The sequence below is a fragment of the Augochlora pura genome, chromosome 7, assembly GCF_028453695.1.
Source record: "Augochlora pura isolate Apur16 chromosome 7, APUR_v2.2.1, whole genome shotgun sequence".
Classification (NCBI taxonomy): domain Eukaryota; kingdom Metazoa; phylum Arthropoda; class Insecta; order Hymenoptera; family Halictidae; genus Augochlora; species Augochlora pura.
In genome coordinates this window covers 5,977,590-6,003,279 of record NC_135778.1, presented here as the reverse complement: position 1 = coordinate 6,003,279, position 25,690 = coordinate 5,977,590, and the positions used below count along the sequence as shown (strand labels likewise).

Here is a 25,690-nt window from a genome sequence, read left to right as displayed (position 1 = left end):
AGTCATCTTCGAAGTCAGGGTTTTATTTACAGAAATTTGTTCACGCGCTATAATGCGCGATAAAAAAATATCTATGATTTATAGATAAATGATACTAATAACCTTGAAGATTTCAAGCTTTTGCACCTGTTCAGCTCGGCTCGAGTAACACTTTCACTGCCTCGCCATCGAGCTAAAATTTTCATTAAATTAACATATTATATTTAATTAAATTATTGTGATTTTTAATTAAAGAATTTGATAAAACTGGATCTGTTCATCGTACACAGCTCGCAGTTTGGCGAATCAAACACAGCTCAAATGAAAACATTGTTGTCATTTATGAAAGTGTTGCTAATAAGCCATCGATAATAATTTCACATCGTTTTCAAGAATTGAACATTTCTTACGGCAGTTCGAAGCAAATTTTGCATAAAAGAGGTGAAAATTCAAGAGTCAGTTAGGTGTGGATTTTAGTCGAACGAAATCGTTTTTGAAAATGAGAATGAAGACACAGTTATAATGATACGATTATTGATTGTTTATGACTGAAACAAGTCGGAATTACGTCATACACAACGCAAGAAAACATTACTCTATTGTGATCGAATTTCAATGGGATTGCGATGTGAATTGGCTACGTCGTTCGTGTAATTTTATCCCATTGAATTGAAATTTTCACACGTAATTGCCACATGTGATACTTCACAATGAAATGAAACGCCAAAAAACATAAAAAATGGTTTGTTTTTTACTAAAAAGAAATTTCCTACGGTCTTGTTTGGATTAAATTAAAGTAAATTCAAGAAACAATTGCACCTGCTTAAATTATTGATTTCTATAAAAATATCTACATAATATTTATATAAAAATTATTACATATTATTACACATAAATTGTTATCTAAAATAATGATGCTGAACGGTAATATAAGAAGGCGCACGTGAAATATTTTAATATCCTTTGTCGGAGTCGTCAAGGTGCAGTCGTCCGGCGGTCTCGAATCCACGAGGTGCGTTTGTAATAATGTCTCTCCAAAAATTACACGGGAAAAAGGGACGCGGCGTGGCGGCTGGAAGGCAAAATAGCTTCTTTTATGACCGGTTCGCAGAAAACTGAAAAGCCAACGGGGCGGGCGGGCGCGCGCGCGCGCGGCACACAGGGCACCGTAAAAACGGGACGACTCGTCCGCGAAAGCGTCTCTTCATAGCCACGTCGCTTTTCATGGTAGACAGCGACGTAGCTCTTCGCTTTATGAGCAGAAGCCTGGCCATTTAATTTCCCATGAGAAATTGCGCGTGTCCGTGCAACTTCTGGCCCGGCGGCGTCCCGCCGCCCTACCCTCCCCTCCCCTCCTCCCTCCCCGTCGCGTCGCACATGCGAAACGTCCATTCATTCATAACGGCTTTTCTCAAACCCGGAAACACCTGACGCCGGTTGAAGTGGCCATTTCCGAAATGACCACGTGCTGACCATACGTCACATCGGGTCTGACCTTAAGAACCGCCCGTCTCCCAATTTCTGTCGCGGCGTCTCTTCCGTGCACCACGCCCCGTTCCTCCTTCGTTCGATCGCGTTTCACATACCTTCCATCGATCTTCTTCCGGCTCTTATTACCGGGTCGATCAGTAAAACGACACCTTCATCTAGGATAGTCTTCGGTGTCGTCTCAAAAAATTCGTATCAACGCCCACGCGGATAAAATGATCGTGATATCGTCTTTCGTGACGCCTTCGATATCCCGTGAATTATGCCGTTCTTACTCCTCCGTCTCTATTCTACATACTTACGTATTCTACATTCTACATTCGCTACGGATCGTATGCTTGTTGGATTCCGAGTTAGTGAAATGAATAGAACAGGTTTCATGGAAAATCTTCGAGGTTTATTTAACTATCGGCGGTATGAGTGCGTCTCGTGTTCGCGATCGTCCGGTCTAGATGCAAGAAGAAGGATTCTTAAAAATGGGGGTGTATATATAGAAGGTGTTTTTTGATGCGATGGGGAAGGGAGGGTGGATGACGCGGAGGACGACACGAAGAGCCGAGGTTCGGGAAAAGTGACGCGACAGGGGCTGGTGGGTTTAACGGTCAGTTTGGTTTGATGAGTAATTTGTTATCGAGTTCTTACTGGCTAATCGGGATGAGTTGGAGTTAAAGATAGACGAGTTGGTATTTAACAGATAGACGGGCCGGTATCTAACATGCGCTCCAATTATTATCCATTTCTGCGATCATTAAGCCGTCCGTATATCCATATTTACACGAAATACGCATTGTTTACATTGGTTGACGCAGACGCTGGTATTGCAGTAATTTTAATGTAATATAATATATGTAAATGTAATTGTAATGTAATAATGTAAATAATAATAATTTTAATGCTAATAATAGTACCAGAGTACTATTTTATACTATTTTATTACGACTGAAGTACTAGTAAATGTTTTTACTCGTTGGAAATCTTTATCTCCTGAATTACATAACACGTATAAATTAAATAACACATATAAACTAAATGTATTGAATTAAATAACACATGTATAGATCAAGCATTACCGAATGAAATAATACATTTAAATTGAGTTCGCCGAATCAAGTAACAGGGTGAAACGAAGTTCGCCGAATTAAATAATAAAACTCTTATGCATCGCTGTCATCGTTATTTATTCTATCAAAAAAAATTTCAAAGCAAACCTTCAGAGCCACTTCATTGTAAATGGTACATTAAATGGCACCTTCACGGCCACAGATTTGAAACACGAAGCTCTAATAAACAAGACGTACGTGACACTCCGCAGTGTGACAGGCGTACATTCTCATTGACGTAGACTATTCTCGTCGCACGGCCCCCCGAGACTCCCCGGTTCAATTGATCTCAGTGTTTTGGCAGCTTCCTGCAAGTCAGCGCCGTAAGAATCGAAAATGATTCTTTGCGGTCAATCGAATCGTAAACATTCTACGAAACTGTACACGTAATTGACAGTTATCGCCTCGGGCGGATCGAGTTTCTTTCGAGGAAGAACGTCTCTATTAATTATGTATTGACCGTGTTGTTCGCTACGCCGGTTTGGTAACGCGACCGAGAGCAGCAAGTTTAAAGGGTTCGAAGAAGTCGTTCGCGCGAGAGCTGCGCTCGTCACAAGCGAAATCGTTCGAGGCGCGATGGTACGGTATAGGTAGCGAACTCATCGCTGGAACGAGCTGCGGAGAACAGAATTGCGATGTGATTGCGCCTTATTAGGGATGACTCCGGCGATGACTCGCTAGGGGAAGCAACGATTGTCTGGCTGGCAGAGGAGCATCGTCCTCTGCTCGTGATTTATCCAGACGAGGCCCGCGGAACGGATCACCAATTAGGGGCATTGTAACTCGGAAACTCGTTCTAACGAGTCGACAACCTGCGACAATCCTCGTTTGGATCTATTCTTTGACCCCCAACTACGCGCTCACGATCTATTAAAGTTCGTAGCTTCGTCGGACGGTTTACGATGAATTCGTTGCCGCGATCGGTTACCACGTGGCATTAAAACGACGGAGTTTAAATCGGCTTCGATTTTAATTATTTTTCTTCGACGATGATTTAATAGCAGGGATTTTCTTTGTTGTTTTCCAGTTGCCACTCGAACGAACGACTGTTTCTGCGCGATTTCGTCTTGTGCACTGCTGGCACCAGCGGCGGACGGCTCGCGAGATGGCTGCAACCGGACAGTTTCGTGGACCCATTAAAATGCGACGTGCTGTACTCGAAGGACGAAATGAAGTGCGGATGGCCAGCCATCGTCACCATGTACACGAAGGACCAGTACGGAGACGTTGTTCACGTGCCCAATTTAAAGGTATGAATATTAGAACCAGCTGGTCCGACGTTGCGTCGACCGTAAATCCTAGTACATACTACGACGCCGATTCATAAATGATGATCTCATGGCGCAAGCTTTTTGGTTGTACGATCGTTTTTGCTATGAAGTTGCTACTATCTAATTGGTACTTTAAAATAGAATATTCAACGTGACATTTTTCAGCTGCTTAAAATAGGTATTTTAGATCGAGACTTAAAAGGGTTGACCCTTTGCACTCGAAGCTATTTTATCTGTAAATCTGAAATAATTTTTCTGAATTATGGTATATCCTTTTTGTCTTATCCAGTTGAATTTTATACACATGAAATTTGTGACACGTATAATAGTTTGAACAATTTTCGAAATCTAAACTTTATTAGCATAATGATTATTTTTAAATTTCATACATTAATTTTCGTGATTCCTTAGAGTCACCACTCGAGTTGCAAAGGGTTAATATTTTTGATACTTGAAATCGAAGCGTTTATTGTACATTGAACTGTACGTTCACCGATGCACTTAATTGTTGCAAATTCTTTCGCAGGTGGAGGTAAAGGCAGTCCCGATCGATAAGACAGCATTAACGAACTCCGAACAAGGGAAAAAGATTCGTCGAATCTCGCAGCCGGACCCGATGACGTTCGGCGGACATCCTCAGCCTTCGCTGGACGTACCGTACGAGGTCACGGTTAACAACAAGACCTGTTTCTACGCGATCACCATTATGAAGGCTTATCAGAACTATTCCTTCGAGGAGCTACGGTACATGTCGCCGGCCATAAAAAGGGCAAGCGAGAGCATGCAGGTCAGACCTAATGGCGACGGAAGCTACAGCGCTACCTGGACGCCGTCATCTGTCGGATGGTATTCCTTAATGATCACGGTGGACGGATACAACATGGAGAACGTGAGTACATGAGACCGTCACCGTGTTCCAAGAGATTGCCCGTAAAATTTCAACACTGGTCCGTACTTCCTACATAGCTATATAAAAGATTCTCGGACAATATTTTGGCAACTTTCATTTTATACAACGGTAATTTATTCGTAATTCGATATTCCAATGAACTGCGGCAATTTGAGACAGGTTCAGCGAGAAATTGTACTTGTTACAGTATCTAAGATGATCGTGGAACGTTGTGCAATATGTTTTCCAGAACTACGAAGTGGAGGTGAAGGAACCACCGCAGCGAATGCAGCCGCCAACTCAGAACGTCGTGAAGAGACCTCAGCACCAGCCAAGCAGACTCAGAAAATTTGTAGCAAAGATCAGCGCAGGTCTCAGGATCAGGGCCCATCCCTCTTTGCAAAGCGAGCAAATCGGTTTGATCTCAGTGAACGATACTATAGCTTTCATAGACGAGGTGACATTATATTTGTACCAAGTATTAAGTTGGCGAATAAATTCCGAGAGATTTTTTGTTTCATAACGATTTGTGAAAGCACTACGAAACTGTTACATTCACTTTATTGGAATAATTTTATCTTTTATGATTTTTTGGAAAACGCGAATTTTTCGATGAATAGCGAAGAACAGCAGATATCGAAAATCCTGATTTTTACCTCTTGGATATGTCATTTCCAAGCCTAAATAATTATGAAAAATCAAAGTATTCCAAAAAGTGATCTTGCAAACAACTTGCTCGCTTGGCTAATTAATATACGAGTCGTTACAAACTAGGAACAAGAACTCTACGAATTTATACGCCAACCGTATATTCGACCACTCGAAGTTCAGACGAAACCAAAGAACTGTTCCGTATCCGTAGATCCATAACGACGACGGTGTCTGGTTGAGACTGAACGCGGATACGATCAAGCAATACTGTAGTAGCAGTCACCTGGAAGCCTGGTGTCTACAGTACAATCAACACTTGGGCAAGACCTTGCTTCTCCCAGTCGAGGAACCGAAATCGATTTTAGATCAAGTCATCAAAGACACTGTTCAGCGCAAGAGGCCCGAAGTGGTCGACGAGTACGTGAGAAAGACTAAAGCTCTTCGACGGTAGCTTTCCGCGGCGTTTCAACGCACAATTTCATCTTTCAGCAAAAGGAAGACGGTTACCTTTGACTCAGCGAAGACCATGGTGGTCGTGAGGTGCGGCGCTTCCGGCCACAATATCAGGAGCAGACCGAATTTAAAGGCTGCACCGGTGGGAATAATGGCGCCTGGCAACACCGTCACCATTCAAGAATATGTAAATCTTTATAACATACGCTTTAACACTTACATGCACCTCGTAACTGCGTCGAAGATTTGTCCTGCACTTTAAAGAATTTCTTTTCTTTGGTGAAGAATGTCGATATTTTCAGTTTAAAAGTTTGAGTAGGTTCTCAGTATAATTTAATTGACAAAAATTGATTTAGTTCAGTTTCCTCGTGGATGCAGTTTTTGTCTAAGATAGACTGCAACGCTTGACTTAAATTAAAAAATCGCAATGAGATTTGTATAATAATCGTTTTCATTATACCGTTCCTTAACAGGCGAATATTGCGTTGGTTACATATAGACGATATTCATTTTTAACTAAGTTTTGAAATTTATTCTTTTTGTAGTAAATTCAACGAACTAAATATTAATTCTTTTTATCGTTAATTTCACATTACAAACGAGTTAAACGACTATTCGCTATAAATATAAATTCTATATTTCTTAACTTCGAAAATATTGCGAATTCTATCACAATGTATGATGTCACAGAAGTATTGGCAAAGAGTTAAACTGTAGGATTCCGTAAAAAAGATTTTCTTCGTGAAGGAATTGATTTCTGAATGCCACGGAAATAAAAGATTCCAGTCTACGGAACGCGGAACGCTGCATATGGTTGATCTCTCTGTCTCTATTCCAGTTCATGAACAGCGACGGCACCTGGGTGCGCATCGACGACGAGTCAATGGCCAAGTACTGCTTCGACCGTGGTCGAATAGCGGAGAGCGAGGCCTGGTCGCTCGCGATCAGCAAACAGGGCGTGACCTACATGAAGATCGAGCAGGATCTCGAGAACGACGCAGCGGAAAAGAAACCGATCATGGCCGATCCGTCCGTTTCACCTAGTCATAAAGGTTTCGATTTCTCCGTGCCTTCCGTGAGTCACGAGGGCTTCAATTTCACCACGCAGAATTACGCGGCGAGCACAGCGGAGTCTGGCGAAGGTAGCAACACGAATCTCTTTATTTTTGGTTCATACAATCAACATGGTTCACCAGGTACAATTCGATGAGATCGAGTTCTCCTCGTCCACGCGTAACCCGTGCTCTCGTCTAACGGCAGCCGCGATTACATTCTAGGAAGCGACAAGCCGACTATGGAGAAGGCCGACGCCTCGCCGAAATTCTCAAAGCCGCATTCGAAAGAGAGGGTGGTGAAGGAGAGGGAGAGAGAGGGTGGCGGCGGATGTGGAGGAGGAGGAGGAGGCGGAGGTGGAGGAGGTGGCGGCGGCGGCGGTGGTGGCGGCGGGGGGAAGTTCAGCGTTCTCCAGAAGTGGTTGAGAGGCGACGACAAGTGTCACGGTGAAAAGAGAAGTTCTCCCGGCAGGTGAATAAAAAGAATGAACCGTCGAGATCCGTGCAGTTAGATTAGTTTCGTCATATAGTTTTGGCATTTGCAGGGATTTTTCCGAGTTCGTCGGCGTGTCCGTGAAGGAGCTGGTGAAGGCGATCGGGGAGAGCCGCGCGAATGGCAACGGTCCCACGCCGCCGGAGACACCGAGACGATTGTCGAGGAGCTCGTCGCCGAAGAATCCCCAAGGTGGGTCACCACGATTTCACAGCCCGTCCTCTAGCCCAATTCAGATACCCGGTACGTATACGCAACTCAGCGGAGAACATTTCAAATCTACGAAAATTCGAAGCTACGAGCGCTCGCGACTCTTTCTTATACATTTGTATATTGTTTCTTCTGTGGCCTCATTGTTTTAATCTCATGACATTCATGTGTGTGTCTTACTTCACACTTTCGGCACCGTAACTGGTCTGAGGAGGGAATCATTTCAGAAGCTGCGAGACCCGTTACTGACGCTTGTAAGACCGTATACCGTTCCACGGACGGTTCTCCCGATTCGTGGAATGAATTATCTTAGATTAAAACTCCGATTGCGATTTACCATAAGCCACTTACTCTTCTCTCTCTCTCTCTCTCTCTCTCTCTCTTTCTGACTCTCTCTCTCTTTCTGTCTCTCTCTCTGTCTCTCTCTTTCTCTCTCTTTATATTATATATATAGTAAATAAACGAATGATCGTAGGTTGTATAAATATGTTAAAAACAAACCTTATGGAATTAGTTATAACAATATAGTAATGTTGCTCTTAGCTGGGACCAGTCGGCAGCCAGTTGGTTCTGGTAATTGCCTCTTCCCTCCTGCTGCTCATGCACCAGGTACTCGACCCTTTCCTACTCAACATAATCCTCAGTTTTGTACAGTCGAGAAATAGTGTTATAGCGTTTGTGTTGTTCGGAGTTTCGTAATTAATTCACGACACCCCACACTTGTTGCGTTTCCTTCAAGAATGTAATGGCACCGTAGTGTATTTACTCCTCGAAGACCCAACTGCATGCAAATATGATTGAAAAACTTGAAGATGAGATATTTCGTTTTGTGCACGCACAATACACCGAAACACACGACACACGCACAAAAACACACACACATATGTCGACAACCCTTGTCCAATTAGAGATTTAAATAATGCATACGAATCTGTATTCGATATACTCGTACACAGTAATAGATTAGCGTATTTGTAAACTATAACGTGTCTCACATGTGTAAAATTCTACAAATGATCGAAAATTGTCAGGTGGGAGAAGTTTGATAGGAGGGGGAGATAGTATCAGTAGCAGCCCTGTGCTCTGCGGCTCCCCCCGAAGTGTCGGCCTCTCCCCATTAGGTAAGAACAACAACATACATTTCTACTCTCTGACTCAACACTAACATAATTTTACTTGTCACTGCATCGTACCGATTCACGTTCTTAATCACAATCTAACACCGTTAACTCTAAATGTTTCGTTTCACGGCCGATCATCAAAGCTCTCTCACAATCTCATTCATTCGTCGTTGTCTCATTCACGATACGCACGGGTCTGCACGAATTCATTGCAAGGACTGTGGATTTTATACGTTTATGGCATACGTAAAACGTTTAATTTTTAGTTTATAATTATACTCGATAAAGTAAGTCAATTTTTCATTGTTTCCAGTTCCTGTATAAATATCTGTATAAATATCCATGGTGTTGATGAAGTTATGCGAAAGAACATTACACGAGATGTACTAGTATCCCTGACGAAAAGTGTTCCACCAAAATCGTTGCCAATGAAAGGAATATTAACTATCTATTCATACAAGGTTTGCGTGTCAAGTTTACTCTTTGGCGAATGAAATTCGTCAGATATTATATATTTACGAAATTCTCATTGTGCGATTTTGTTAGTTAGATGAAACACACTTTATTTCTATCGCTGTATTCTCTAACAACAAACTCTATTATAGAAATTTTCCAAAAGTCAATTCACATGCAAAACGAATGCCAATTGATTGTTCAAATTAAGAACGGTCCAAATTTTGCTTAAAATATTAGATAATTGTTTTATCTTCCTCACGAGATACGACAAAAGTTTGAATTTCTGAACAAGTATATTCTATCGAATGGTTTTTGTCAGGGGTACTGTTCATCTGTCGGTGTCCATTGTCTTTAAAAAGCAAGGTGAGATAACCATATCCTTGCTCTAAAAAGCGGAGATAGATAAGATTTCTATTTCGTAAGCGCCAAGCGATCATTCTTTCTAAACCCTTTTCCTGCCTATCTCTATTTCAAGTTTCTGGTGGCATGGCGGACAGCACAGCCACGTCACAGCGACGGGGTTCGACACAGAGCGACACAAGTGCCTTGGTCAGTAGTATAACGAGGGATCCTTCGCAATCTCCCAGTGCTGTCAGCACAACTGCCAACACCCGCGACCTATCCCCGAGCCCGAGCTGTAGTTCTTTACAAATAAGATCAGAGGGTAGCATAGCTAGCCCACCCGATACCCCGAAAAAGGATGGCGCGGTAAGTGAATGTTATACTCGTTCGCTGACACATACTAATTCGAAATTGTCGAAGAATTTTGTTAGATTGCCGTACAAGGTGCTCGAACCTTGGCAAAATCATTCGTTTGGTTTTCGTTACCCCTTTGCGCTATAATAACGAGGCAGACTCGTGACGAAAGTTTCGTGCACGATTCGATAAATATGGCTGTCAATCATTCCTATTAAATCGAAAGAAAATTTGAATCATGTAAACGAGAACAATCGGAACACTAGAATCATCTCATGGCATCAAAGAAATAATTAAGGACGAATTAGTCGTAATCAACGTAGCTCTGAGAGACGTAACAGCGCAAGGGGTCAACTCCTAGCCACGAAATGAAACAAACTTCTCGGGCAACTCGGTCAAAATAAAATAAAACATGCATTAACGTAACGTTCTATCCGAAGGATTCGCAGAGAAGCCCGCGAAAAATGTCGCAGGCGCAGACGCAGACGAACATCTCGTTTCACTTCAGCATCGGCTCTACCGGCCCGAAGGAGGAGCGTCACTCGCCTAAGCTGAGTCGAAGGGATCACACAAAAATGGTGAAGACTAGAGCGAAAAGAGCGATGTCTCCGGCAAGTTCTCAACAAAGTCCGAACCCGAGTCGGACGCTGAACTTGAGCAAGGAGAAAGTGAAGGAGGCCATCAGTCCATCCGTAGCGGAGTGTCTTCGCGCCGTGTTCGCGGCGTTTCTCTGGCACGAGGGGATCGTCCACGACGCGATGGCTTGCGCCAGTTTCCTGAAGTTCCACCCTAGTTTACCGAAGCAAGGAGCCCTCGTCGTGACCAGGCAGGCGGTGTTGCAATCGAACGACAAGGAGGAGCAGGAGCAGAAAGCCAGGCAGAGGCATTCCGTCGAGGTGACCAACGCCGGCAACTACTTGCACATCCAGCCGAGCACGTTGGAGACTCTGACGCGGTCGGCGGCGAACGCCAACGCGAACAGAAGTCGAAAGAAACAGGAGGCCACGGCCAAGGACGAGGGTCAGACGAACGGCAAGCTCGGCGCAGTTCCCGAGTTCCAAACTGTGGCGGTGCTGCCGCCGGCCTTGAAGAGCTTGGTGTTCCTATGGGAGGAGCTCAGCAGCAATTGTCTACAGGCTATAGAGCAGCAGTCGGTCCTACCGAGCCCGATATCGCAAGTGCAGACGGTGAAGTTGAGCAAACGACCGGTCCCGGAGAAACGACCTCGGGAGGAGAAGCAGAAGGAGCGGGAGAAGAAAGGGAACCGGAAGAAGAAAGAATGGAAACCGGTCGGCAGAGGAATCGGATCCGAGGTGCTAGCCGGGATCGAGAGAGAGACCATCTGCGAGCTGTGCGGCTTGATGTTTCCGCACCCGGTGACTTATCACATGAAAATGATGCATCCTGGTTGCGGATGGCACTCGGGAGGAAAGGGATACAACAGCGGGGGGACTTATTGCATCGGCTGGGCAGGGAACTGCGGCGACGGTGGGGTGGGCGGAAGCTCTTGGTACCTAGTTTGCGATACGTGTCGCGATAAGTACCTGAGAGCACGGAAGCTGAAGCTGACCAAGAAGTACTTGACGGGGATCACGAAGCGGAAGAACGGCTCCGGGAAAATCCTGTCGCCTATATCTAGTCCCAACGGCAACGAGACGCATATTGTTATGAAGAACAATGCTATATTCCTGCTAGAACTGGCCAGTGCCTCTGGGCTGAGCATACCGAAACAACAAAGGCGACCGTCGCAAACGTTGTCGTCCGTCGCCGAGAACTACAGTCCTCCGGACACAGCAGGACCATTTCCGCCGACAGGCCCTTTCCAATGTCTGCAAGCCCTCGGTGTCCATCACTCTCAGAGCCACGATGAAAGGTACTACGAGGAAGCATTGAGGCGGCAGAACGGCCATCAGAATGTTTACGACGGGAGCAGCGCTATGTTCAACAGCACGAACGGAAGGGTAAGAGATTAGTGTCGCTTGTGTAATTTCAATTGATAACGCTTGCCTTGTACGCAGCCACTGTCCGAGTATCCGATGAGTGACAGCGATAGCGAGAGCGGCAAAGGTCGGGGTATGTTTCATCGATCCGTATCTATGTCCACTGGGGCTTCCTGGGCCAGAAACACCAACGATGGCAGGGTCGTTATCATGCGGAAGAGGAACAACAGTAGCAGCGAAATGAATAACAGTACGTACGAAATAGATTCGCTGGTTTCGTAGACGCGGTAACATAGAGACTTCTTTTTGTTCAGATGGCGGTTTGTCTTTGCTGTGCTATCCGTCCGCCGCTCTACAAAAATTGGTACCGTCGATGGACCAATCGGCGATTGTGTCCACCAGCCAAACGGAAGCTGCGAATAACGATAGAATAGAAATTCTGATGCGACCCGTGATGCTTTTCGTTCTTCAGCAACACAATCTGCAACATTTACAGCTCGCCATGAAGCAGGCGTTGCGTCGTGCTTCTTGTCGAGTGTACGCAATGCAAGCGTTGAATTGGTTACTAAGAAGTGTTACACAACCGTTATGCTTGCATGATTTGCTATGGTGGTTTTCCGCTTCTCTGACACCGGTAGTGTCACCCGAGCCCGTCGACGCGACGGAAGAGAAAAATCGTACCGAGAAAAAGGACGAACACGTGAGTAGAACAGAGTTCATGTACATATGATATTACGAGCGCTGCTCGATGACATCGGGACAATAGCTGAATACTAACATTCGATGCGCACGGATCGACGAGATCAATGACGGGTCAATAAAAGTTACCACCGTGATAGTTGATAGATAAAGTAAAATTCTTGATTTATATTAAATGTCACTAAGGTATGTTTAATTTTCAAGGATATGATCGACGTATGCGAGCATCCTTTAAGCGATTTGGTGATAGCTGGCGAGTCTGTTAATCCGTTGCCAACAGTTTTTCACACTTTATTACAAACGATTGCAGACCTAATGCTTCTGCCACCTCTCGGTAAGTATTTAGTTGCTAGATCGATGTCCGATCATAATTATATCTTAATTAGAAAATCTAATCGAATTGTATACATTTTCGTGTTAGGCTCGCCTCTTCAACAAGCAGCTATCCGATGCTGGGGAATCAAGTTTACTCCCGCGGATCATATGTTTCTTCACAGAAGTCACGTGTTCAGTAATATTAGTAAAATTCTCTCGAGATACGAAGAGGACGAGGACGTTACGATGAGCATGCACGAGAGTCATCAATCGATTCACTCCCAGCAGATAACCAGTTCTGTGGAGGTTCTGAAAGATTTAACGCCTGGCATTAAAATCAAAGCGTCTAGCAGGCAGGCTATGATCGGGAACTTGACTGACAATTCAACGGAAACTTTCTGGGAGTCCGGCGACGAGGATCGCAATAAAACGAAGACCATTATTATCAGCTGCAATACCCATTCTCTTCCTCGCATGATCTACATTCACATCGATAACTGTCGTGACTTAACGGTAGGCTCCATCATAAAACATATTCTGATTTTGCGAAAGAATTTGTTACTTACAGTATCAATATATTGCAGCACAAGGTATCCAGTGTAACATTTCAATCTGGAAATAACGTCGACGAAATGGTGAAGCTGAGGACCGTGGAGATCGAGAGTCGTTCAGCTGGTTGGATCAATTGTCCAGTTACCGGTAAAAGTGAATAAACAAATTTACTTGATAACTAGATCGCGGATTAAGGATTTTAAGGAATTTAATAAAAATGTCTCTTTTTTTTTATTGAATCTTTTATTTAATCTTTCGACTATTTTCAATCGCATCTACTCTTTTATAAATGCAGATGCTATTTTTCTTGCAGATCCACGGCACGTTGCGATTGGTCTCGAACTAAAAGGCGCAGACAATTCCTTGCGAGTCCGCCAAATTCGAATTCTCGGTGAAATTGAAGGAGAAACGATGAAAGTTGGTAAACAGTTGAGTGCACAAAGGATTCAACAGAGGAATTGCGAAGCGGAAACGTTGAAAGTTTTTCGACTGATTACTTCTCAGGTAAACTGTGTACAAAATTTATTATTACCGTGTCTCAGAGTTTCTAACAATTCTTTTTTTTCCAGGTATTTGGCAAGCTCATACAAGGCGATCAACAGCAACAGCAATTAGAATCTGCAGAGGGTACCAACGAAGATGCGGAGGACAGCAACGACCTTCGGGAGCACATGGTTGGAATTCTGTTCAGCAGGAACAATCTAACGCATCTGCAAAAGCAGGTCTGCACGCATATCGTCGAAGCTATTCGCAAAGAGACGATTCGATTGAAAGAAGAATGGGAGACAGTGCTGTATTCGCCAACGCCAACTAATAGTTTATTGAGCGACAACAGCGATCAATCGAAGGCAGCCGATACATATTGCTTCGAGATGTTGTCTATGGTGCTAGCCTTGAGCGGAAGTGCCGTTGGGCAGTATTATCTATCGCATCAATACGGGTTATTGACCGACTTGTTGAGTTTGTTGCACACCGGATCAGCCAGAGTACAGCGTCAGGTAAGTTTCTGATCCTTCCGTGATGTATGCTTTTTATTTTAGCAGTGACACTGATCAAAATTATTTCTGTTTCTTCAGGTGACGGCTCTACTAAAACGTATTTTACCAGAAATTAAGCCGGAGGTGCTAGCCAATGTAACCAGCGTTGGTCGATTGCCACCCACGGACTTCAGCATCGTCTCTGTTGCGAACAATAGCTTCACCCACAACGCTGATTTCGATGAGAATGCCCCGGGAATATTGGATGTTTTCCTAAGTTGCATTGCCAAGTCTTTGACCGTCCAAGTCAAGGTAAAGGGCAAGGAGAACAACGGAAAGGCTTTGCAGACTGTTTCACTGGCTACTAGCATACACCCAAAACGTTACGTTGGAGCAAGATGGTGGTTGAGAGGGACCATGACTCGGAAACTGGCCGAAGTGATCATTCAACTGCTGAAGGATATGGCATCGGTTAGTATACGTTTTAACTGTATTCGTAACAGACCACTCACATTTGAAACTGATCTCAGGGCAAACTGTCGGAAGAATGGGCATCCGTGACGAAGGCAGCCATCGCAGAAAACATTTTAAATCTTACCAGATTAGACGAGACGAGTCGAGATCCTGCGGAATGTCTTCGAACACCAACATTGTGGCTTGCCCTCTCATCTTTGTGTGTTTTGGACTCTGATCACGTCGAGAGACTGTCATCGGGTCAATGGACTGGTTCAGAGGGACAACCACCGCCACCACGAGTAAGATTCTATTCTTTATTAAAGCCTATTATTGAAGGAACATAGCTGACGGTCAAATTTTCTGCAGCCAACGTGCAACAATCATGACGATGGCGAAACAACTGCAATCATTCAATGCAACGATTGTGGGAATCTCTGCGGGGAGTGCGACAGAATTCTGCATCTCCATAGGAAAGCTCGCATGCATATTAGACAGGTGTGCAAAGAGGAGGAGGAAGCGATACGCGTTGATCTTCACGAAGGTTGCGGCCGAACAAAACTATTTTGGGTCCTGGCTCTAGCTGACAGCAGAACGTTAAAAGCTCTGGTGGAATTCCGCGATGGTACCCCTAGAAAACCGGTTGGTACTACGTCGGGTATGTGCAGATTCTGCGGGATTACTGGAAACACGGGTCTACTAGCGATAGGGAATATCTGTACGGACAATGATTGCCAAGAGCATGCCAAGAACGCGTGCAGCAAGGTTCACTCTTGCGGACACATTTGCGGTGGCGTTCGCAACGAGAAGACATGTTTGCCCTGTCTGCACAGGTGTCTGTCGGATAACGATTTGAAACAAGACGCCGACGACATGTGCATGATTTGCTTCACGGAAGCTTTATCAGCCGCGCCAGCGATTCAATTGCAATGTGGCCACGTGTTCCATTTACATTGCTGTAAGCATGTGCTTATGAAGCGATGGGTGGGCCCTAGGATCACATTCGGGTTTTCTCTTTGCCCGATCTGCAAGATTCCCATGGAACATCCTACTCTGACCGAAGAATTGGCAAGCATCAAGGAACTTTACGAGGACGTCAGAAGGAAGGCTTTGATGCGACTGGAGTACGAAGGACTGTACAAGTAAGTGCAAAGTTGAGAAACCAAGGAGTTTGTATATTTTTCAGGTTCTAATAAAATTGCGTGTTGCAGGACCGAAGCAGCCTTCGGACCAGGCGCTAGGTTCCAAGATCCTGCTGCGTATGCAATGGAGCGTTACGCATATTATGTTTGCTACAAGTGTCAAAAGGCCTACTATGGAGGTGAGGCGAGGTGTGACGCACAGGTAGGCGGAGAAACCTTCGACCCCACGGAATTGGTGTGCGGAGGTTGCAGCGACGTTGCAAGAGCCCAGATGTGTCCGAAGCACGCGGCAGACTTTCTAGAGTATAAATGTCGTTATTGTTGTTCGGTGGCTGTCTTCTTCTGTTTTGGCACTACCCATTTTTGTAACCCCTGCCACGAAGATTTCCAACGTGTCATTATCATTCCAAAAATTAAACTACCTTCGTGTCCTGCAGGTAAGCTCATCCTCTAATAATGCTAACGACACGAGGAGTTGACAACTACTATTAAAGTTTTCCTTCTGTTCTGTTTAGGACCTCAAGCAAAACAACTGGAAGGGGATGAATGTCCATTGCATGTGAAACATCCACCGACCGGAGAAGAGTTCGCGTTAGGCTGCGGAATTTGCCGTAACGCGCATACCTTCTAAAGATATTCCAAACAGATGAAAGAGGACAGAAACTATTTCATAATTTATACTCGACATGAATGAAAATCGGTGATCCTTGTTGGATCGTAACAACACAACTATATTATTATATGCAAGCAAACGGATATACATATTATATAGTTTGATATGCGTGTATCACTATTCGCAGTAAAGGCTGTCGTATGTATCGATTTATTGGAAATTCTAATGATTAGAGCAACTGTGGAATTGACGCAGTGAAACGATGCAAGAGGAATCAAATAGTATCAGCTGATTAGCTGCAAATCATGAGTGAGAAACCGATGATGCGTGGAACTCTAATACTTGTTAAGTATTACGTAAGTCGTTTTTATTCGTGATTAATAGAAATTACTGGAACAAGTAGAGAGAAAGAGAGAGAGCGAGCGAGAGAAAGAGAGAGAGAGAGAGAGAGAGAGAAAAAGAGAGAGAGAGTGAGAGAGAGAGAGAGAGAGAGAGGGAAATCTTTAAAGAATGTTCTACGTGTATTTAAAACTTCCATATGAAAAGAGAACAATGAGCTTACACGTGCGTAAGTCATGCAGAGTGTAGTGATTCACTTGGTAAATTATTCTCGATATAAGTGTTTAATTTAATATATACATAAAATATAAATATATAATATAATTCTCTATGCTACTTAAGAACTATTTAATTATTATCGACAATGATCCTAATAAGTTATGTATGTAGGTAAATTATGTATGTGAAAGAAGTGTGTTATTTGAAATTTGTGAATTAAAATGATAAAGAATAGAGAAATGAAAACAAACAAAAAAAAAATTAAATTCCGATAAAAGAAAAGGGTGGTATAGCACGTGCTATATAAAATGTTTCTGTGCTCGAATCGGCGTTCGGCATTCACATAAAACTGCATTTGTCGTCTTTGAAATTATCATTTGTTTTTGTACTTTTCCAAAGGAATAGTGTGCGCACCGACATGCCAACGGGCGTTATTTATTTAATCGTCAGTGTAACTGCCTTGAATTACAATGCGCTGTTTGCGAAAATGGTGTAGAATTATTGTGTATATTCGTATTTGAATGAAATGTGTGAACGATCAGCACGCGTTAAGCGATGTTCGTTAATATTTGTGTTTTGATCTTGTGCAGATTAAATGAAAGTAATGATTGCAAGACACGTAATAATTTTAATTCTTTCGCCATCTTCCTGTTCTACCAAATATTATAAAATAATTACTTAACTTACTATAATACCATTTTTTCCCCCAAAAAACATGTTTTCTGTCAAAGCAACTTATTTTGAAAATTTCTCCAAAATATCGAAATTTGATAGAAATGCCATAACAAAGAACTTAATTACGATATTATTAATTTAATGAAGTAGGTTAGAATTATATGTTCGGTAGAATGTTTCGACATTCAAAAACTGGTGCGGTTTCCTCGAGCCGACTGATCGATCCAAGATGGCGACAGCCGGCAGCGCCACGACACGGCAGTTTGTCTTAAGCAGTGCGAGGCGTAACGTGTGTGTGTGCGCGCGCGATCCTGACGTTTTTCGCCTCGATCAGCGGTAAGTAGCTTTTATTTACTAGTCGTGCAACAATAGTTACATAATTCTCGAGCCGCGCGAACCGTGTGTACCCAATCATCTACCAGCCTTTGGCGGGAAATACGTGTTTTCTGATTGGGAACGATCGGTGTATCCGCTCGGTCGAGATGATCTCCTACGCACGTTTGTGCCACCCTGCCAGTACTACTGTCAACTCGCTCTGTTTATTTTTACCACGAATTGTGGCCAATTACAAGTCGTCGGATAGCTTAATTGACCGAAATTACACGACTTCTTCGTTCCCCGAGCTATCTTCCAGTCAAGATTTCCGCGTACTGGCGCACGCTCTTTTTCATTCCTCGCGAACCACTATCGGAAAAACAATAAGCATTTCATCCGTATCCAGGCGATGATCGCACACGCTCTGTCCGCTCCTCTGACTCGTTTATCTCAACGTTCTTCGTGAAATTGTGTTGTCGCTTCATCGAATTTCTGCCAAATTGTCGTCTGCTGTGTCGATACTTAACCTCACTTCCATCGCACAGCTTCGAGTGCTGTCAAGCTGCACACGTCTAGGAAGGTTAGACGGTCTTTAAACTCGATAGTCGATACCGCAGGACTCGTCTTGCAATTTCGTGATGTCAGTACGCGGAAGCAACATTGTGTTCGTGCTCGAGCATTTTTTATGTTTCAAGTATATTATTAATACCGCCAGTGCGATTTGTCAGCAGTATTTTTAGACGTCTTAATATACCAACGGCCACTTCCCTTTAGCCGGTATAAACCTAGTAAACGATATAATGGACGCATAGTGTCTTTTAATATTAACCACCACGCCGTATGAATCACGATGAAAGTCAATGTCGCGAAATCAGCTACTCCGTATTAAATTATTCCTCTGTCCGGCGGTAGGGGGTTAAAGCTACATACTAGGGAATCGCAGAACGTGTTCAGACTTGTTTCTCGCTCCTGTAGACTTGGACTTCTAATACGATTGTAACGCGTCGGAAAGCACATACTCACCGCTTTTGCACATTTTCAATCGGTGCCGCGTTTATTATCGTCGATCTCGGATATAGCGTTCGTGACAAATCGGCGTCGCGACGGTTCGACCTAAGGGGAGAATCTCGTGACTCGGACATTCCGGTGGAAAATACGCTTCGCGGGAGCCGTTTAGATTCACGTGAAACTGGTTTTAGACACGTGCGTACCACGCGGTCTAATGGATTTCACGCACCTCACGCATCCGAGCGTCGAGCACGCGCCTGTCGCTCACGAAGTCGTTGCACGCACACCGACTCCCGCGAACTGTGCACTTTACCGGTAATAATGAATGACTTGCCCCGGTTCGTTTCCGGAGCAACCGGAAACGCATCCATTGCTCGCCACTTGACTGCGGATTTTTATGGGGTTATTCTTTATGGATGTTCGAGAAAAAATTGAAACAAGAACGGGGCTAGATATCTCAAATGTGTTACGTATTTTTAATGAGATCATGCAAGAAGATTGCTCATTATAGACGCGAAATTTCTTGAAAAGATTTTTTAGTTGTATACAGGTTTTTTCTTTAAGCAGTTCATTTAAAAAAGCTTTTTTTATTGAGGGTACGGATAGAATTATGTAAATTTTTCGTAGGTATAACATATATTGTACCCTAGTTTAGTAAAGATATTACAAAAATGTATTGCACAGTGTTGGTTTTCACGAAAATCGTATTAACGGATCAAAGGGAATATTTCTTTGAAATTTTTAAATCTTAACGCTTAACTCATGTGCTATTTTTAAACAGTTTTTAATTAAGTATCTACGGTAATGTTTGCAGTAATATTGAATTCCAAAGGAATATAGAAAAATAATTCTGAAGAAGTTAATTCAATTTCTGGCTCTTCATATTTCTCGCTTAATTCTCCGGCAGATGAGGGTTTAAGTGTATAATTATACTCTCACTTTGCGAGAGAACGAAAGTCACTGTCTCTCTGGAGCGTTGTTCCGCCGTTCAGGTTCAATTAATACGATGCCGCTCGGTAGACCCCAAACACCTTTTTGTTTGTTTACCAGTTTATTTAAGCTTGCAAAGACAGACATCGCACACATCGTTACCAACTAGATTGAACAGCAGTTCGCACGTTCTTATCTTTGTCGTTTACAGTCTTCAATCAATTTCGACGCTATTGTATGAGAGATAATTAATCTGTCCATCATTATTGTTTCAGACCATGCAATAGAGACACAGTTGTATAGTCTTTGTATAGCTATCGTAAAATAAACAGTACAAGAAAAATCTGATACATTCGTAGATGACATAACTAATGATCTCCCCGACTTTTCCAAAATGACGGTCCTTTGTCATTGAAGCCGACATTACAGGAACCCGGAACCAGTTCCAGTGAACATCATTTTATCCCGTTATTTTTACTGATACACACGCATCGAACTGTGCCATATGTTGTGTCCGATATCTGCTTTCAGCGCAGATGACATTTACATGGTACTTTCTTCGTTCCGAATGAAACTGAGAACTTGTTGCCGGCTCGAGTCGTAAACGCATACGGAATTTAAGCCTGCGCCCCTTTCCTTTTTCACGAACCGTCCACTTCTTTTGGTTGTTCTCGAGGAATCCTTGCGGACATATTACATTATGAACCAACTTCTGATCGTGTTCCTACACTTTTGCTGTTCAAAATCGAATAAATATTATTTCTGTTGTCGTAAATGAGATCGGTTAACTTTTAACTCGCTGACCAACGATAAACATAGATTTCTGTTTCCTCTTAGATAACCAGACGTTTAAGTTATGGTTTCCGTAGTAGCAGACATTTATTGCATATCTCCTAAACGAGATTTTAATAACTAAGAATATTTAATAGAGCATTCGATAGTAGATTGAATAATCCTAACATGAATAGCATTTAGTTTGTAGAATTGCCGCTACGTTGAAAATGAATGATTTTCGCAATTATCATTCATTTATCATTGAAAAAATTTCATAGTAATATCGTTGATTCGATCGCAGTAATTTCCACGTAAGTACCTCATTATCTTCTAACGAATCTCGTTCGCACAATGGGAGTTTTCAGAGACGATCATCGTTTTAGTTTCAGATTTAAGTCATGCTTAATTAGGTTTTCCCACTTAAAGTGTCGTTTAATGGTCCATGAATTACGCAAGTACTTGCGTAACTATGCTCCGGTAAAGAAGCAAGTGTACCTGTAACATTTTCATGTTGGTGCAATTAACGATCCTACACTGGAAGAAATGCCGTACTTGTTGGCATTTCGCGGCCCGAATCGCGACGCTGAAATTACTCTGTCAGGATCATAAGTGCCCGGACTTTTTTTTGCGAGCAACATTTCGTGCGCACCACCGGGATAATGGCCAATCGCGATTAAACATTTCCGTTACATTCCGTCAAGCTATCAACTGTCTACCCACCGGGATTCTTGTATAACATCTGTTACGTTAAATATTTGACGGTTGCGACTGAAATGTCCTTCCGTTGCTTCCAACCGGACCGTGACAATTTTATACGGAAAAATATCGTGCAGGGATTAAACAATGTCACGGGCTTACGTCGTGTAAATTGACGGCTTGAAAGTTCTAGCGAGTCAATCACGGGCTAGACAGATTCAAACTTTATTGACACATTACGTAAGGGAATTATCGGTTTGGTCACAAGGTTCCGTCGATCTTATTTCCAATGCAATGATAATGAAATGTATAGATGTCGCCACTGTAAAACAAGCAATATTTTATAAAGCCTGGTTTCCAGAATCTTTCGGTCAAGTTTAACCCCTTACCGTACTTTGACGGAACCGATACGTTATTGAGATTTCTAAGAATAATTTTTAAATTCTATTTTTTTCGATCGGAATAAAATTCTGTTCTCGTGCCGTCATTATTTCAGCACACGAGAAATGTGAAAAGGTCCTTGTTCTAATTTGCCTAATTGTGAAAATAATAGTACGGCATGAAGTTAATCCAATCGAGAGATTCCCTATAATTTGGAACCGCAACGCATAAGTCGGCGGGACGTAGAATTAAAATCAACCTCTGGGACGTAGAATCTTGAATTATAGTATTACCTAATGTAGACGCAAGTCGGGCCCTGAGTCACGATTCTTATCGGGAGAAGGAACGTGTTCTAAGAACTGCCGGCTATCTCGGGTCGTTCGCTTCTCGAAACCATTAGGTAGGAGAGTCGGAATCATTGATTCACTCCGAAAGAAGAACCAAAAATGCGTCTACCTAGGAATGACGTATATCCATTCTAGGCTTGGTAACCCGCATCGAAATATAAATAATAAAAGATTCGTAGTCTATAAGCTCCGCGATCCTCGTTTTCACCAAACGCAAATATTGAACCAGACAAATAGTATCATCAAATATTCGTAACGCATAGTTGAAATATTTCTACCCATTTTACTGATCGGAGCGCATCGATCACAAATTCTTTTTCATCCTGCAAAGTGCATCGAATGTTCTGCAGCCGGATCTCCTGCCGAGACTCTTCGCACGCCTGATGCATGTTTCGCTCCTGTCTACGAATCAATCAGCCACTTGGCTAGACGACGCTAATTAATGAGCTAGCTCGTGTCGGCTATTTGTCGAGTGCTCGTTCAATATCAGCGCGTTACCTATGGATTTGAAAGCTTGTTAGCCCCTTTCACCGTCCCCCTGAATTTTTCAGCGTCGCGTCCCTTTTGCTCCTTCGTTCGTGCCTCGAAAGTTGAAAACGCGCCCATTAACGCGTCGGTGGACAGTTCCCGCGCATTAATTGAACCCGCCTCCTCCTCGAATGTCGCAATAAATGATCTTTCCCGTAGGCGGGCTCTCATAAAGCGTACGGTGTCTGTAACTCCTTCTTTTTTTTTCATCTCTCCCACTCTTCACGATGTACAAAAAGTTTGTAAAAAGTCCGCCGCGTTTCGATTCGGGGGAGGGGGGAAGAAAAAGGGGAACGAGTCGTTTTAAAGCGTGAATTTCCACAGTGAACGGACTCCCGACGAAATCGCGCCGGTCGAGCGACTTTCGATCGCCGGTTAATCTGCTCGGCCCCGCCGACGAAACTCCACGGATTTGGTTAACAGATTTTTAGGATGCGACGGCGGGAGGTATCGCGGGCTCTTGCCACGCGGACGGAATGAAGTGTATCACCCGACAGGATCGCAGACGTTATTTAAATCTCGAGTTTCATCGTATTCAGAGTGTGACTGTGCAGCGCATATTGTAATTGCGTTAAAACTCCGTCAGCGCGCTCGTTCTCATTACCGGGATTAACAGCATTTTAATTACTCTCGGAACTGTTTAAGGTCGCGCCCGACCGTCTGGTCTCCTTCCGATGGGCTTAATTGCCCTTTTCTCTTGTTTCCCTCGACTTTCGGCGTATCTGCGCCTGCGAAATTTTGACTCCGACTAGAATAGGGGACTGGAGCTCATTAACACGTTTCGTGCCACGTGTACCGGTGGTACACGCTCAAACGGCTATTCAATTCGTTAAAAAGTATTTTATGACAAGTTAGAATTCAAGAAATAATTTTCACCAAAAGAATAGATACGTAATAAGACTGCTTCATAGTTATATTGACAATAATTGATAAATAAACATGATATATTGATTTTTAAAGCTTCAATCGACCAGAATGAAGAGTCGACTAATTACAGCTCGGCACGGAACGTGTTAACGCGTCCACTTAAACCATGGTTTGCTTCTATTTATTGCAGTTTTCTTGTCCGAAGCAATTTCCAGCATTCTTTTATATTTTAATAGAATAAACATATGTTCCTAGTGACGGCAAATTGTCACGAAGAAAAGTTGGAAAATATTTTCTGACGGTGAATATGTTCTTGAATTAATGGTTGTAAATGTGTTCGTACATCTCACCAAAGAATTAAATATTGAAGCTTTCATGCTTCAAGAATTTGTTAATACCGCACCCAAATGTAATAAGACGCAAATTTATAGTACTTGCGAAGGTGATACCTCGGATCAGAATCGCGCAGAAATGGTTCAAGCGATTCGAAGAAGAAAATGAATCGGTGGATGACGGATCGCGTTCAGGGCTTCCATCTCTCATTGATGACGAGATACCAGTGACTACATCTGCTTAATGACTAACGATTATAACTCCTTGGTTGTCATAAATATTGAAGCTCATTAAAAGGGCAAAATCTGTACAATTTTTCCAGAAACCTAAACATTGAATCAGATTTTGTACATTCATGTCACAAGCGAGTACGTCGTGTGCACCACAATGAATGCGGAGGACGAATGTAACGATGCTGTCTCATGTACCTGAATAAAGAAAAAAAACATATCCAACAATTTTTAACGGAAACAGCGTCACGGCTTCAATAATTATGAAATAAGAAACGTGATACCGGTCCTTCGACCCGTCGTGGTAGGTTTAGCGTTAGAAGTACCGCGGTCTACTAACAGTAGATAAAGTCGGTCAATTAACAGAAGCGGAGCCGGACAACGCGACGAAGCGGAAAATCGAGCGACGCTAGAATCCCGGGAACTCGAAAAAGAGAAATATTTCTCTATTTCCCCATCTCGTCGGGCACGCGTTTGTACGGCTGCAGCCCGACTTGGAACCGGTCGCGCGCGCGATAATCAGCGACCTTCGACCACGATCGTTATCGTTTCCAGAGGTAAGTTCAAGGCTGCGGAAGTGGCCCATGGGGGAACTCGTTGAGTACTCGGGTACGAGTGTGAAATCCCTAGCCCCATGAGTCAAGAAAGAGAGAGAGATGAGAGGGAGAGAGGGAGAGAGAGAAAGAGAGAGAGAGAGAGAGAGAAAGCTCGTTTCGCTGACGCGTGCACACAGGTGCGTGGAGCCAAGGTGAATGCGCCTTGAACACCGGCGAGCACCTTCAGTCGTATCTTCTTCTTCTCCCCTTCAACAGCAGGCTCGGTGCATCGCGGGCTCCGCGCGTCACGCGACTCGAGGCGCTGCTCATTTCGCGGGCCTCCTTTGATCAGAAAGCTCCGCGAGTGTTTGCGCTTCAAGGGATCGAATTGCCGCGGTGCAATTAGTTTCCTCGCGGAGTCCTTAGGATGCTCCGTGCGAACGGCGATCGTTTCGGGGTGCCGGCACGCTTCGACGTAACCTCCGACCGATCCGGAGCTGTCCGAGAAATGTGACGAAGCGGAATCGGAAGAACTTCGGGGGACTCGCTCGGCACGAAAGTTTCGATCGTCAAGTTGGTGACCTTGAGCCGTCATTGTGCTCCGATGCCGACTGCGGTCACTGGCCGTTTCCGCGTGTTCGGTGAAGCCAGTTACTGACCTAGGGTCGCGGACCTAATGAATATTGAGTGGACACGGTCTCGCGGACCTCGAGCTTCCTCCTCCATTAACATATCTCTCACCGTTCGTCATTAATTGGTAGCCGCGTTAGGTCTTCGCCACCGGGGAACGTGCACGTGAATTCGGTGGTACGAGAGTGATCCGGGATTGGTTCGTTATACTCGTACGCTGCGTGCCTTGGCAGGTATCATTGGATCATCGAATTATCGTCGGGCGAGTTCGTATTTTGCTGGTGGACAAGTGTCAAAACGGTTCCGAATAAGAGAATATTGGAGAACCTCGA

The 25,690-nt window shown here is 43.7% G+C and overlaps 1 protein-coding gene across 7 annotated transcripts in view; it reads left to right on the top strand.

Annotated features, from left to right (window-relative positions):
- Nucleotides 1-17,717, top strand: part of Hiw (MYC binding protein highwire) — a 402,512-nt gene extending 384,795 nt beyond the window's left edge. For 4 of the 7 annotated variants that reach the window (XM_078188120.1, XM_078188119.1, XM_078188116.1 and 1 more), the window contains exons 31-53: nt 3,595-3,817; nt 4,365-4,727; nt 4,978-5,184; nt 5,590-5,795; nt 5,868-6,018; nt 6,670-7,027; nt 7,109-7,355; nt 7,429-7,619; nt 8,618-8,707; nt 9,639-9,871; nt 10,300-11,820; nt 11,878-12,049; nt 12,114-12,499; nt 12,703-12,832; nt 12,920-13,326; nt 13,398-13,518; nt 13,679-13,869; nt 13,935-14,363; nt 14,442-14,813; nt 14,873-15,097; nt 15,165-15,937; nt 16,007-16,374; nt 16,453-17,717. In XM_078188120.1, the coding sequence (XP_078044246.1) occupies nt 3,595-3,817; nt 4,365-4,727; nt 4,978-5,184; nt 5,590-5,795; nt 5,868-6,018; nt 6,670-7,027; nt 7,109-7,355; nt 7,429-7,619; nt 8,618-8,707; nt 9,639-9,871; nt 10,300-11,820; nt 11,878-12,049; nt 12,114-12,499; nt 12,703-12,832; nt 12,920-13,326; nt 13,398-13,518; nt 13,679-13,869; nt 13,935-14,363; nt 14,442-14,813; nt 14,873-15,097; nt 15,165-15,937; nt 16,007-16,374; nt 16,453-16,568 (7,480 nt within the window). In that variant the 3' untranslated portion in view covers nt 16,569-17,717. Of the gene's footprint in view, nt 1-3,594; nt 3,818-4,364; nt 4,728-4,977; nt 5,185-5,589; nt 5,796-5,867; nt 6,019-6,669; nt 7,028-7,108; nt 7,356-7,413; nt 7,620-8,129; nt 8,196-8,617; nt 8,708-9,638; nt 9,872-10,299; nt 11,821-11,877; nt 12,050-12,113; nt 12,500-12,702; nt 12,833-12,919; nt 13,327-13,397; nt 13,519-13,678; nt 13,870-13,934; nt 14,364-14,441; nt 14,814-14,872; nt 15,098-15,164; nt 15,938-16,006; nt 16,375-16,452 lie in introns of all 7 variants that reach the window. The other 3 variants (XM_078188118.1, XM_078188117.1, XM_078188121.1) reach the window with 2 other exon arrangements.
- Nucleotides 17,718-25,690: the final 7,973 nt, after the last annotated feature.